The 13458-nt window shown below is 46.2% G+C and overlaps 2 protein-coding genes across 6 annotated transcripts in view; one reads left to right on the top strand and one right to left on the bottom strand.

The window, feature by feature from the left end:
- KCNIP4 (potassium voltage-gated channel interacting protein 4) overlaps positions 1–13458 on the bottom strand; it is a 764317-nt gene that overhangs the window by 7174 nt on the left and 743685 nt on the right. For all 3 annotated transcript variants that reach the window (XM_045019171.1, XM_045019170.1, XM_045019172.1), the window contains exon 5: positions 215–322. In XM_045019171.1, coding sequence (XP_044875106.1) covers positions 215–322 — 108 coding nt within the window. The remainder of the gene's footprint in view (positions 1–214; positions 323–13458) is intronic.
- Positions 1–13458, top strand: part of PACRGL (parkin coregulated like) — a 53304-nt gene that overhangs the window by 38599 nt on the left and 1247 nt on the right. The gene's annotated exons all lie outside the window — the stretch shown is intronic.

The raw sequence follows: 13458 nt of genomic DNA, 5'->3' as shown, positions 1-13458 counted from the left end.
TTGTGCTAGTTCTTAACTATCTTTTTTTAAAAAGTTTCTATAAAATGCATTTATTTTAACCATTTTAAGTTGGAAAGAAAATAAGTTATCTAGTTTGCTACCAAACTCAGTTTTGACAACAGTTTCTCTAAAGCCATGTTCCTTTCAAACCAAACACTAAGGGACACATACATGCTCTGGTTTCAGTTATTGTGGCTACAAAATGAATTCTTACCTCTTTAGTTATGTATCCATCCTTATTTATATCATACAAATTAAAAGCCCAGTTGAGTTTTTCTTGTACTGTCCCTCGGAGTAAAATTGAGAGACCCATAATGAAGTCCTAGAAAGAAAACAAAAAAATCTAGGTAGTTTGAAGCTGAGCTGTATCTTTCTAAATATGCAACTTTTAAATCTTATACTCCAATGTGATAAATTCTCGAGTGTAATACCAGGCTGGAAAGAAGGACTGTTGCTTCGTCTTGTTTTGGGAACTAGTAGTAAAGACTGGTTTTAAAAAAAGTCCTTCCAGACTTTTTATGTAGTACTGCTAATTCATGGTGTATTGCTCTATTAATATAATACAAGCAATAATCAGTTTTGTAGCCTCCTTCTGTTAATGCATTGAATGTACTGTAGTGTATGACTTAACCTTATAAAATGCTGCATGCAAGCAACTCCTTTTGAAGTCAGTGTGGGGAAAAAACACATCACTGCTGTGCACAGGTCCAGAACAAAATCTATGTACGTCTTAAACCCTCAATTTAGGGCTTAACTGGGACTTAAATGGCATATATGACTTACTGTGGAATGCTACATGGGAGTAACTTTCACGCACAATAATAAAGATAATATTCTTAGCTCTTACACCTCTGCAGAGGTTTTCGTCAGAGGCTGGCTGCTCTATATATTGGAGCGCAAACAAAAAAAGGCTATTTTGAGAAAACTGTTCATTAGAGAAACTTAGCTTTATTTGTACCTCCTCTATACAGAGATAATGGTACATTAAAATATTGTAGAGAGAGTCTACAGAAGTAAAACAACAAAATCTGAATCCACTCCTTTGATACTTGGTGGTAGATAACGTTGAGATTAACGTAGTCAGCTTTCAAAGAATAAAATTAGTCATGCTACATTACTTCCCTAGAGGCCAAGAAGTCTAATGATTAATAGACTCGTGTTACACCAGTGCTAGAACTAGATTTGTGTTTCATAATGAATACGGTTTTATAGTAGCTTGTCAACAGAGACTGGACAAAGCAGTCAAACAAACTTATTAATTAGTTGTATTTCTTTCATATTTTTATCTAATTTTCAAAGAGACTTGGTGAAACCAGGGCTTTATCTTTCCCAGGCCCTTGTCTCCTAGTTACTCCTGACCTGATTTTGTGACATCATAGTCATTGCCATAGAAATTATAACCAAACATTGTAAAGGCTCAAATTGAAATGGGAATATATCCAACAGCAGTAAAGTCCTAGAGTAGCACCAAGCCCATTGACTACAAAGGTTAAATAATTCTGTACTGACGCTCGTCAGGTTTACATGTTTATTCAAGAAAGCAGAGTTGGAAAAAAGCCAGCATTTTGAGGGACACAGCCAATGGCCTTACAAAGAGGGGCTGATGCATCATGTTTTAGTGTTTTGTTGTTTTCTTCTGTATGGCCAGCACAGTTACGCTTCCAAGTACATATTGAGGACAAGATCATCTAAGGCCGCAAAGCTCTATTGAAGTCCTGTTTTTCTTGACTAGTTGGTATAGTGTGCCCTGGGGTTTGCTGATTTCCTCATCATTTCCAGTATTAGTATACTCGCCTCATGATGCATTTTAAAGTTATGAATCCTGAAAAACATTTTACTGAACTTACTTATAGCTTCAGTGACTCAGGGCTAAATCTCTACATGGCTCTTTGAAGGCATACTGCCAACTATTAAACCATTATGCTTCAGGAAATTCAGAACAGATTTGCTCATATAATGTTAACAATCATCATTCCCATTTCTCTGTGTGCTAAATCTTGATGGATCTTTTCCTGAACTCTGCTACGCTTAATGCTGTATTGTCAGCTTTCATGCTAGCATTTAATTCATTGCTCTGCTCCATTGAGCTTTCTCTCCTGTTTACTCCCATTTCTGGTGCTCCACCATTCCATTGTTTGCTCCCCTTCACTATATTCTGTCTGAACTCAAGGTACACTTCCTCGGAGGCCAAGCAGAAGCATGGATGGTGACCAAATTAGCTAGCCATTTTGGGAGAGGCAGAAAAATGTTCCTCTTGCTTTATCTTCCCATCTTAAAAGTTGAGCATTCAAGGCTTAAGGGCATATTTTGGAGCACCTCCTGCATGGAGCTGAGTGCACATTGAGCCTCACGGGTGTTGAAAAGACTCTGCTCTCAGGATGTGTGCACATCTTGCAAGATCAGCCCCTGGCTTGGCCTCATATTTTCAAATCTAATACCAATGGGAATAGTAGACACTATTGTGAAAGTAAACTGGTTTTTTTGGTTGGGATGTTCGCCTTGCCCTAAGGTGTAAGTCCATCTCTGAAGTGCTAATACAAACTAACTCTGATAGAAAGTTGTGACGTGTTGAATAAGAACCCCTATGCTGCGTTCTTTGCTAGGTATATGCTTTCATTTCAGACAGACACAACACAGTAATCAAAGTCTAGAGGGATGAAAAAGCTGATTAATCTTTTCCATTAAAAAAAAGTACAACTTATGTTTAATATTGTACATTTTTAGCCTGCTCTTGCCAATTTTCACTGTGTATATTATTTATTTATGTAGATTTCAGTCTAAAAACTTACAAATGTGAGGATGCCTATCCAAACTCTGGGTGCCACTGACATTCATAATATATTTGTTCAAAATATGTCACCCAAAACGCAGCATTTCTTCTGCCTGACCTTTCATCCATCATTTGTTCATGGGGACCAATCCAGTTTAAAATTACTTCGTATTATTTTTATTTAAATTCTGTGTGTGCAATTTAGTGCTTTGGGAAGCAACCACGTTATGAGTGCTGGAACCTGAAATTTGTTATTTATCCACATAAGGCGAAATACAGGCACCCTGTGCCCTTGAGAAACTATTTTGGTAAGAAGAAAATATCTCTCTCTGCCTCCTTGGGTTTTCAATTAATGCCCACCCCATTGGCACTGTCACCATGCTAAAACTATCTGCAAAAGTGCCAGCTGCCACTGTGGGCTTTGTGAGGTGAACCACTGGGAAATGGATGAAAACAATCTATAGACCACCAAACAAGTTCCTTTTGTGTATGATCCACAGACAGACCTTTGGAGCCAATTCTGCAGCCATTCCATGCACGTTACTTTTTTGAATACAATGGCTTTTTATTAGTAATATTAAGTGCCAGTGTTGCATTTGGCCCTGAACAAGACACAGAGAACACATGATTAGGCGCTTTACTTTTCAGTTCCCTAATTTTGAGTTTTATGTTAGTACTCTATTAAGGTTGTTACTTAATTAATTAGTTCTCCTCAAGGACTAACTGAGACAAAAGCAATCAGAAAGTCATTGACAACTTTGTTAAGAGATACTTAATCATCCTTGAACAAACAAATAAAAGTCAAGTTACTCACAGATCACAACCAACGGCTTTAAACAGCTCTTTTGCAGAAGTTAGATGTATGCAGGTAGGGTTAGCTCCACAAAGGGACTAACTTTTAAGTACCCTATACAATATATGGGGAGCGATAGGTGCATAAGCATGGGAGCCATAAAAGCCAGCATGCTGCGCTACCTAAGTTTTGACAAGAGAGGTGTGGTCTAAGCCCGCCACTCTCAGGGAGATAGGCCCCTAACTCCAGAGCTTCTCATCCATAATCACTCTCCTGGAGTTTGGCCTGTTACCAGTGTTTAATTTATGTCGGGGCTGAGCCCCGGCACCTCTAAGCTTGGCAGTTCATAGCCCCGGCACCTCTGGGCTTATCGCATCAGTTATGGAAGTTTAAAAAAAATTGCTTTACCCCGGCACCTAATTGCTTGAGCCCAGCACCTCTTTCCTTACAAATAAAGCACTGCGTATTAGCTGGTTTTTGGTTTGATTGATTTTTTTGAGGGGAGGGGTTGTAAGAAATGGAGGCAGCAGCAGCCCCCTTACAGATTTTAACCCAGTGGTTAGGACATTCACTCAGGATGGGGGAAATTCAGGTTCAAGACCTCCCACCCCACCCCGCAATGTAGAGAAGGGATTTGAATTTGGGTGTCTCATCTCTTAGATAAGCGCCCTAACCCATGGGTTATGAGGTATGCTGGGATAGCACACACTCAATCTCACTTAATTTCTGGTGTGGGAGTGTCTTCTTTTGACACAGTTCCATGGTATCTAACTAATTATGCAAGAAGCCAAAGAGAGAGTCAGAATCATTCTATAGGCCAATGGTTTGTGCATTTGCCTCAGAGATGAGAAACCCAAATTCAGAGCCTTTTTCTACAGCCGGCAAAGAGAGGATTAGAATCTGTCTCTCCCACATTCTGGGTAAGTGTCCCAAGTACTAGGCTAAGGTTCTATGGGGGCTGCCTCTTTCTTCCCATCACCTCCAGCAATTTTGTGAGCATTTAGCCCTGCTCTGAGCATACATAACAGATCAGACCCTGCATATGAGCTAGGCAATGGAAGCCTACTTTGAGGATCCCACTGGGGCTAAAATGTGAGATAGGCACCTAGATTGAGGCAGCAGTGCCCATGCTCGCCGGCAAAAATGTATACACCTACAGGATTAGGCAGCAGATGAGTGGATGCTTGGAGAATCTCACCTAAGGCTATGTCTACACTTAGAGTACAAACACTGCACACACACCCTAGCATGGGTATAAATAGCAATGTAAATGGTGACACACTGCTTAGGGGAGCAGAGTAAAGATACACCAGAAGCTACAGGTATGTACCCTACACAGCTCTCTACTCATCCAAGCTGTGCCTCCAATGGCTATACTGCTATTTTTAGCAGTGTAATGCCCCACTGCCTCCTCAGTGCCAGAGCTTTTTCTGCTGCCTCCCCCTGCCCTGCCTCACCAGAGCCTTTCACTGCAGTGTCCAGCTACACATACCCTACCAACCACCACCAGTGTAGAACAGGCCTCTGGGCATCCAAAAGGGCATTTGGCTACCTAAATTTTTTTGTGTCTCTAGTGCACAATACCGCAGCCATGCCAGTGATGAGTATTAGTTGGAGGTTACTGAGTGATCTCAGTTCCCACTGGCCCAGACCCTGTAAGTCACTGAGCAACATCAGTTGCCCATGAGGATGCTAGACGTCAGTCTAGATCAGGACCACTGACTTCAATAAGCGTTGAAGGCAGGTCGAGATATTTGTGAGTTACAAGGGCTAAGGCACAGATTCTCCCATTGTCACAAATACTTTGGAGAATCTGGGCTTAAGTGAATTAGACAGCTAAATCCCATTTTCAAAGCCATGTAGGCAATTAGAGGCAGCAAGTCTCATAGAAAACAATCCATGGGATTTAGACTCTAAAGGGCCAGATTCACATAGGGTACTTAGGCACCTAAGTCCAACATTTAGACATCACTGCCATTCGCAAAAGAACACTGCTCAGCCACCTAATCCCATAGGGGCATAAGGTCACTAGGTGCCACTTATCTCATCAGTGGGGCCTCATCGTGGAGGCATTCTCAAAGCACACTAAAACTCAGGCTCTGCACAAAAGACAAAAATGGAGGGTGTATGTATACACCCAGACCTAATAGCCCAATAGTTAAGGCTCGAGGCTGTGGGAGACTTAGGTTTAAATCCCCACTCTATCTGATCCAGAGCAGGAACTTGAACTCAGGTCTTTCACCTCCCAGTGAATGTCCTAACCATCAGGCTAGTTTGGGATGGGTATGTTTCTGTCTCTGCTATTAGTACTGTTCTGCTTTGTATAAATAATTAAATATTCACTGGACCAGTGAAAGAGAGAGAGAGAGATTAGCATATTCTCCTGTGACACCCAGGTTCCAGTACTGCTCCAATAAATACTTTATTATTTATACAAAGTGGAACAGCTTCAACGAGAACATTAAAAGATACCCACCCCCCTCGCCTCCGCAGTTATGTGGGAAGTAGTAGACCTGGATTCAAGTCTTGCAATAGGAGGCAAAGTAGGACTTGGAATCTAGCTGTCCCACATCCTGGGTAAGTGCTCTAACCACTGGGATACTGGAGCAGGAGGAGCACTTCCTCCAGCTGTGTTTTCTGCAGGGCCCTATCTGGTAAGTGGACTCTGAGCACTCCTACCAGATTGGGGTCCATGGGCAAGATAGGTGGGAGGAATGCATCGTTAGTGAATCCCACTTGGGCTTAGGTCTGAGATGCTCAGAGGTGTCAGGACTTTGATGGCTGTGCACAATCCCAGCAGCAGAAATTCAGTTGCCTAGGGGAATTTTAGGTGACTAGGGCCTGAATGCCAGTGAAGCCTAAATGTTGGACTCAGACATCTAAAGGTTAATTAGGCATCTAAGTAACCCTTGTGACTCTAGTCCAAAGAGACTAATCTCAAGGAAGCAGAAAGGTTAGTAAGAGGCGGTTTCTTACCTATAACTGGAGGTTCTTTGGGCCCTATTTGTATGCCAAATGTGGTTTCGCATGCACACCATGCGCCAGAGAAGGAAGTTTTTCAGCAGCAGTGTCCTTTGACTCTTGTGGCCGCCTTATGTCGCCACATGCTCCCTGCGAGGTTATAAGAGGCCATGCAGGGCAACATGCGTTTACTCTCCCTCTTACCACAGCATAGAGCATCCACAGCAGAGTGGAAGGTAGGCGGGCATTGAAATACAAATAGGGACCACACATCTTGAAGAACCTGCAGTCAGTGTCGCAATGGAGTGTGCATAGCATTCTGTAATGCAGTTAGAGAGCCAACTGATGTGTGCTGCAAGGAGAGGGCCTGCCTGCTTGATCATTCTGTGATGGCAAATGACGCATAGGGAGGCATGAAAGGCACAAGTTCTGTCCATATAGAAGGCCAGTGCCCTGCAGATGTCCAGGGAGTGCACTGTGCTGTCCATGGGAGTGGCGTGGGGTTTAGGATGGAAGACCAGGAGATGGATGAACTGGTTGAGATGAAACTCAAGACCTCCTTTGGGAGGAACTTAGGGTGAAGGTGCAGGGAGACCTGGTTTCTATGGGAAATGGGGTCAGCCATCATGGCCATCAGTTCACTGACCCACCAGGCAGAGGACCTTCATGGATAAGTGGGCCAGGGAGCATGCGGCCAGGGGTTTGAATGGAGACCGGGTGAGGGCAGACAGCACGAGGTTGCGGTCCTGGGGTAGGGGGCCTGTTAGCACTGGCAGGAAGAAGTTCATCAGGCCCCTCAGAAACTGGGTAGTGGTAAGGTAAGGCTGTCCATGGGAGGGAGGAAGGTGCTGAGTGTCACAAGATGGACATGGATCAAGCCAAATGCAAGGCCTGAGTTTTTGAGCGCCAGGAGGTAGTCTAGGATGATGGGCATAGAGACAGCATGGACGGGGAGGTGTCATCATTGTGCCCAGGAGGTGAAATGCTTCCATTTTGTGGCATAGCATGCCCTCATAGCCTCCCATCTACTCTGTGTAAGAATATAGTGGATGGTGCTGAACAGGCATTGCCTACGGCCAAGCCCCATCCAAAAACCAGGCCGTCCACTGGAGCAATCCCAGGGTGGGGTGGCAAACCCTGCCGTGGTCTTGGGTGAGAAGGTCTGGCCAGTTGAGGTTGATCGGTGGGTGGGCCAACAGTCTGAGTAGGTCAGGAAACGAGAACTGTCGGGGCCAGCGCAGGGCTAGCAAGATGACTGTGGCCCAATCTGAGTGGATCTTGCGGGGGACCTGGTGGAAGAGTGAGACGGGGGAAAGCATACCAAAGACCACCATTCACCTCTGGGGTCCTGACCCCTGGCTGCCTGGAGAAGCAGAGGGGGAACTTGTGGTTTGCATGGGTGGCAAAGAGGTCCCAGAGGGGGGTGCCGGAGGTCCAACAGATAGCGTGGAGCATGGGGCCATGGAGTTCCCACTCATAGTTGATGTACCAGGTTCTGCTGAGTGTGTTCGCCAGAGAGTTCTGCGTCCCTGGGAGGTATGCTGTGTGGGGCATGATGTTGTGGCAGAGACACCAGTTCCAGAGGTGGATAGCCTCTGTGCAAAGTGACCGGGATCTGGTGACACCCTGTCTATGTACGCCGTAGTGATGGTGTTGTCTAAGAGGATCTGAATGTGCTGGCCATGGAGAAGAGGCAAGCATACGTGGCAGGCCCGTTGGACCGCATGCAGCTCCAGTGCATTGATGTGCATGTGAACTTCCCTGGGAGTCCACCTTCCCTGCATGGTGTGGCCAGCCAAGTATGCACCCAACCCTACCAGGAGTCTCTGGTGAGGGTGGTCGTGGGGATGGAGGTGGCAAATGGGGTGCCTTGGAGCACTTTGGTAGGATTGGTCTACTAGTTGAGCGATGCACGGACTCAGCTAGGAATAGTCAAGGCTGAGCCCAAGTGAGTGATATGGGGCCTGCAGACCAAGAAAAGCCACAGTTGTGGGCAGCACATATGGAGGCACGTGCATGGTGTGTGACCAAGGCGGCAGAGACAACAGTAAACCGTTATGCGTGGGTTTTGGTGAAGTGGTCTGCAGGGCAAAAGGCTCGTGCTGCAATTGAGTCTATGTGCACTCTGATAAAAGTACTGAGTAAGTGGAGATCGAGGATAGGGCAGAGGCCCCTAGCCTCCTTCTAGATGCAAAAGTACAGGGAGTCGAAGCCCCTGCCGACGAAGGGGGTGAGCAGAGCTCCCTGGGGTGGTGGTGATGGTGGGAAGGTGAGGAATTCTATCGAGTAGCCATCTCATAGTATCTCCAATGCCCATCGATTAGTGGTGATCTTCCACCATTAGTGGGCAAATAGAGCAAGATGGCCCCCAAAGATGGCACAGGGGGCTGCAGGCAGTGACATGGGGGTTCGCAGCTCTTGACTGTTGCATAAAAATTGGGCCTTCTGCTGCTGTCAAGGTGTGGCAGCGGAAGCCGATGGCCATGAGTGCTGGGAGTGAGGGCACTAGCGAACTGGCTCTTGGTACCTAGTGTATGTGGGTTGGTAAGGCGGGTGTGTGGGGGGAACTATGGCTTAGATTGTTGGTGGGGGTGCTGGGGGTGTAGATCCCAAAGGACCGGAAGGTCACCCACGAGTCCTTTAGTGAATGCAGGGCCGTGTCTGTTTTTGTGGAGAACAGCTAGTCCTTGTCGAAAGGGAGGTCCTTGGTGGTGGATTGGTCCTCCCCGGGAAAACCAAACCACTGGAGCCACGCATCACATCTCTTTGCCACCCCTGTGGCCAGGGACTGGGAAGATGTTTTTGCCGCATCCACTGTGGCCTAGAGGCTGACTTTGGCCATCACGTGGCACTAGTCCAGCAGGGCCTGGAACTGCTGGTGCTTGTCCTGCAGGATGTCCTCTAAGAACTCTGCCAGCTTGGTATAATTGTTAAAAATATACTTCACCAGCAGTGCTTGATAGTTAGAATTGAAGGGCCTCAGAAGCGTAGTCTTTGTGACCCAGGAGGTCCAGCCGTTTCGCTGCCTCATACAGGGGTGTGAAAGTGGTAGAGTGCTGACACTCCTGTTCAATGACCACGTGTGTGACCAGTGAGGCTGGAGAGGGGTGGGAAAGCAGAAAGTCAGCCCCCTTAGCTGGCACAAAGTACCTGCATTCTTACCGCTTGAGTTTCAGGGCACAAGATGCCAGTGTGTGCCACACTACTGGGGTGGGTTGTAGGTTGGCACTGTGAATGGGCACAGCTACACTCATCAGACCCCGGAGCTGGAGAATGTCCAATAAATGGTCTGGTTGGTCCTGGACCTCCTCCAAGGGGATGCCCAAATCGAGGACCATCCTCTGTAGCAGCTCCTGTTACTGACAGCAATTGTCAGAAAGGAGGGATAGCTCAGTGGTTTGAGCGTTGGCCTGCTAAATTCAGGGTTGTGAGTTCAATTCTTGAGAGGACCACTTAGGGCTCTGGGGCAAAATCAGTACTTGGTCCTGCTAGTGAAGGCAGGGGGCTGGACTCAATGACCCTTCCCTTCCAGTTCTAGGAGATAGGTATATCTCCATTATGATTTATTTTATCAGGAGGTGAGCGGATCGGTGGGATCAAGGCCTCATCTAGAGAGGAGGGTGCTGCTGATGGGACCGGTGGTGCCAGGTTGAGCTCCGGATCCTCCTTTGGGTCTGAGGTGATCAGAATCAGCAGAGGAGCTAGGGTGGGGATCTGCTGTGGGGTTTGTAAGCGCACTCGCAACTGTCCTTGTGCATCTTCTCACGTCTTGGTGGTGCCGATGGATCCGGGAGTGAAACCAAGGGCAAAGCACTCCTTGCCGGTGATGGGCAGTGCATCACTGGCACCAGCGGTCTGGGATCAGACTCCACACAAGCCTGGAGTGACTCTGCCATGAGGAACTTGCAGAGGCACAAAAGTTTAGTGTCACAGATCCTTGATGGGAAGGACTTGCGGATATCTCAGTGGGTGACATGGTGTGTCTCGCCTGGGCAGTAGAGGCAACGTGTGTGCTCATCGCTCATGTAGAATGAGTGAGGGCATAACGTGCAGTTCTTGCACCCTGGAATGCGAGGCATAATCCTCCAAAGGGGTTGGAAGAGACCCCAGAAGGGGCTACTATATACACTAACTAATGTATTACAGAAGTACGAATTAAAAAGGAAACAGAACTATCTACCGTCGTTCTTGTAGAGTGTACGAGTGCGAAGGGAGGATTCCAACTCCAACCATGCGGTAAAAAGGAACTGATGGCGCATCGTCCTGCATGGCCTTTTATAACCTTGCACGGAGTATATGGTGACATAAGGCGGCCATGCAGGTCAATGGACACAGCTGCTGAAAAACTTCCAGCTCCGGTGCATGGTGCACATGTGCACCCACCTTTGGAATTCATATAGGGACCATCACTCGAAGAAGAACCAATGTTTTAGATTCTCGGTTTTGACTCCCGCACTTTTTATAAGCCCTACACTCATTTAAAGCTTTGTGGGGGGAGGGGTCCAAATAAACTCGACTTGAACCTCGGGCAGAGCTGCAGAAATCCAAATTGAAAGAATTCTAAAGGTTTACCACATGCACATTTTTTCTGGACACTTCAGACTTGTGTACAGATGCATTGTTCAGGAGATGAAGGCAGGCGCACACTTCTTTTGCCGGATTGGGTTTGAGGCTTTGGGAAAGGAAGGCTATAGTTTGGTGCCTTGCCTTTGGGAGATAAGCTATGAGGAAAACCCAAAGTCAGATCAGGGCTGCCCACTCAGCTGTGACTCAGACAAAATGGGCCCTAATGCTGCACAAAATTATGCATGTATTTAATTTCAAGCATACAGATAGTCCCACTGAGTTCAAAGTGACAACTCAAGGGCTTAAAATTTAAGTATCTACATAAACCTTTGCAAGCCTGGGGCTCAAATGGGGTGTAATACATAGGTCTGCCATATCCTCACTCCTCACTGCAGCTGCTGGTTGAAAAATTGAGTGAAAATGCCTAGAAAAAGTTGGAGCATAGGATTGCTTTCTCCCTTCTCCACAATTCCAGCAAATCCATGTTTTTTGTATTATATTCCTACAAATTAGGTTGGTACAGGCAGGGCCAGCTCCAGGCACCAGCCTACCAAGCACATGCTTGGGGCGGCACCTTGGGAGGGGGCGGCGATCGAGGTTTGTTTTTGTTGTTTTTGGTTTTGGGTGGGGACTTGGGCGGCGCGACGCGGTGCTAGGGGGGGCGGGGACTTGGGCGGTGTGACGGGGAGCTGGGGGGAGGGACTTGGGTGGCGAGGCGCGACACGACGCTCGGGGGGGCGGGGACTTGGGCGGCGCGACGGGATGCTTGGGGGCGGGAACTTGGGCGGCGCAACACGGCGCTGGGGGAGCGGTCAGGCGGCGCTCGCGGGGGCAGGGCAGCGCTCTTTTTTTTTTTTTTTTGCTCAGGACGGCAAAAATGTTAGAGCCGGCCCTGGGTACAGGAGAACATAGCGGAAAGGAAATTGCACTTCTTCTGGCTCTTCCTGTACCAATCCAGACAGCCTATTTACATAAAAGCCCATGTGATTTGTTCTTGATATAATGAGGTTATAGATAGAGAGCATTTTAGCAGTAAATAAAATTTACCACGACTACTACGGAAACAGCTGGTGACAAACCAGTATTTATGCCCCAGCTTTCTAGAGCTTTTCCTCTCTGTTTTCTTTTACTGGCTGGAGGACAGAAATACCTACAATATGGTATAGAAAAAAACTTTATGAGTAAGAAAAATTATTCCTTCTAGAATAATTTCTTCACATTACCTAATGAATCTACATGCTGTCTATAAAAAAAAAAAATATATATATATATAGTTAACTACTGGGTAATATGTTTAGAAATTTTTACACTACCTTAAAGAATAAAAAGAAGTACTTAGGTATTCATATTCTGCAGTTAGTTTGTAGGTATTATGCTGCTATATATTAAAAGAATGTTGGGCCAGTTTCCATTAACCACAATAAAGCTACTCTGGATTTAACACCAGGATAAATGAGATCTGGATCACTCTACCTAGGTTAATACTGTACAAAATTGAACCTGAAAACCTATGCTTGAAATGAACAAACCAGAACCTCATTTTTGTTTTTCTGTTTTCTTTTTTCAAAGCTCTTAGTATACATAGGGCTTCCCTTAGGTGTGTTCAAATCCCCTAGAACAGAGGTTCTCAAACTGTGGTCTGGTCCGCAAGCTCCATTCAGGTGGTCTGCAGCTAGCTTCCTCTAAGGTGCGCACCTGGGCAGCTGCACACAAGAAAATGAAGGGCCACCCACCTAATTATTGGAGCCGTGCAGGCATGGCTCCCGAAGGCCAGCACCTCACCTTACACGTGCATCTTCTCCAGGGTCCAGGCACCTAATTAATTTGGGACGTGCAGGGCTGCAGCAGCCAGAGAAACAGGCAACTTTCCCCAGGTCCAAGGCTGCGGCAGCTGGGGAGAGATGGCCCTTCTTCCCAGCCTCAGCTCTGTGGCTGCTGTGGCGGGGGAGAGAGGGAGAGAGACCACCCTCCTTTCCAGCCTCAGCTCAGGGGCTGCTGCAGCAGGGGAGAGATAGTGCATCCATCACATTAGAAAGGTCAGACTACTGATATTAAAATATGAGTTGTGTGCTTTTATTTGTAGAACAAAAAATGTTAATTATTATAATTTTTTTTTATATAGCACTTTTATCCAATGTAATTTACAATAGTTAGCTAACGGTACAAACAACATTTGGAAAGATCATTAAGTGGTCCGCCGCGACACTCAGCAATTTTCAAGTGGTCCGTGAAAAAAAAAAGGTTTGAGAACCACTGCCCTAGAAACTATAACAGAATAAGGCCAAACATGCCCTCCCTTTTTTAGGGCTTATTTCACACATGATGAAAAAACAACACAATAACATGGGAAAGATGCAGGAGGTCCTTT

This window comes from Mauremys mutica, chromosome 5 (assembly GCF_020497125.1).
Source record: "Mauremys mutica isolate MM-2020 ecotype Southern chromosome 5, ASM2049712v1, whole genome shotgun sequence".
Lineage (NCBI taxonomy): Eukaryota > Metazoa > Chordata > Testudines > Geoemydidae > Mauremys > Mauremys mutica.
Note: the sequence above shows the minus strand (reverse complement) of the source record. Positions and strands in the feature narration are given on the sequence as shown.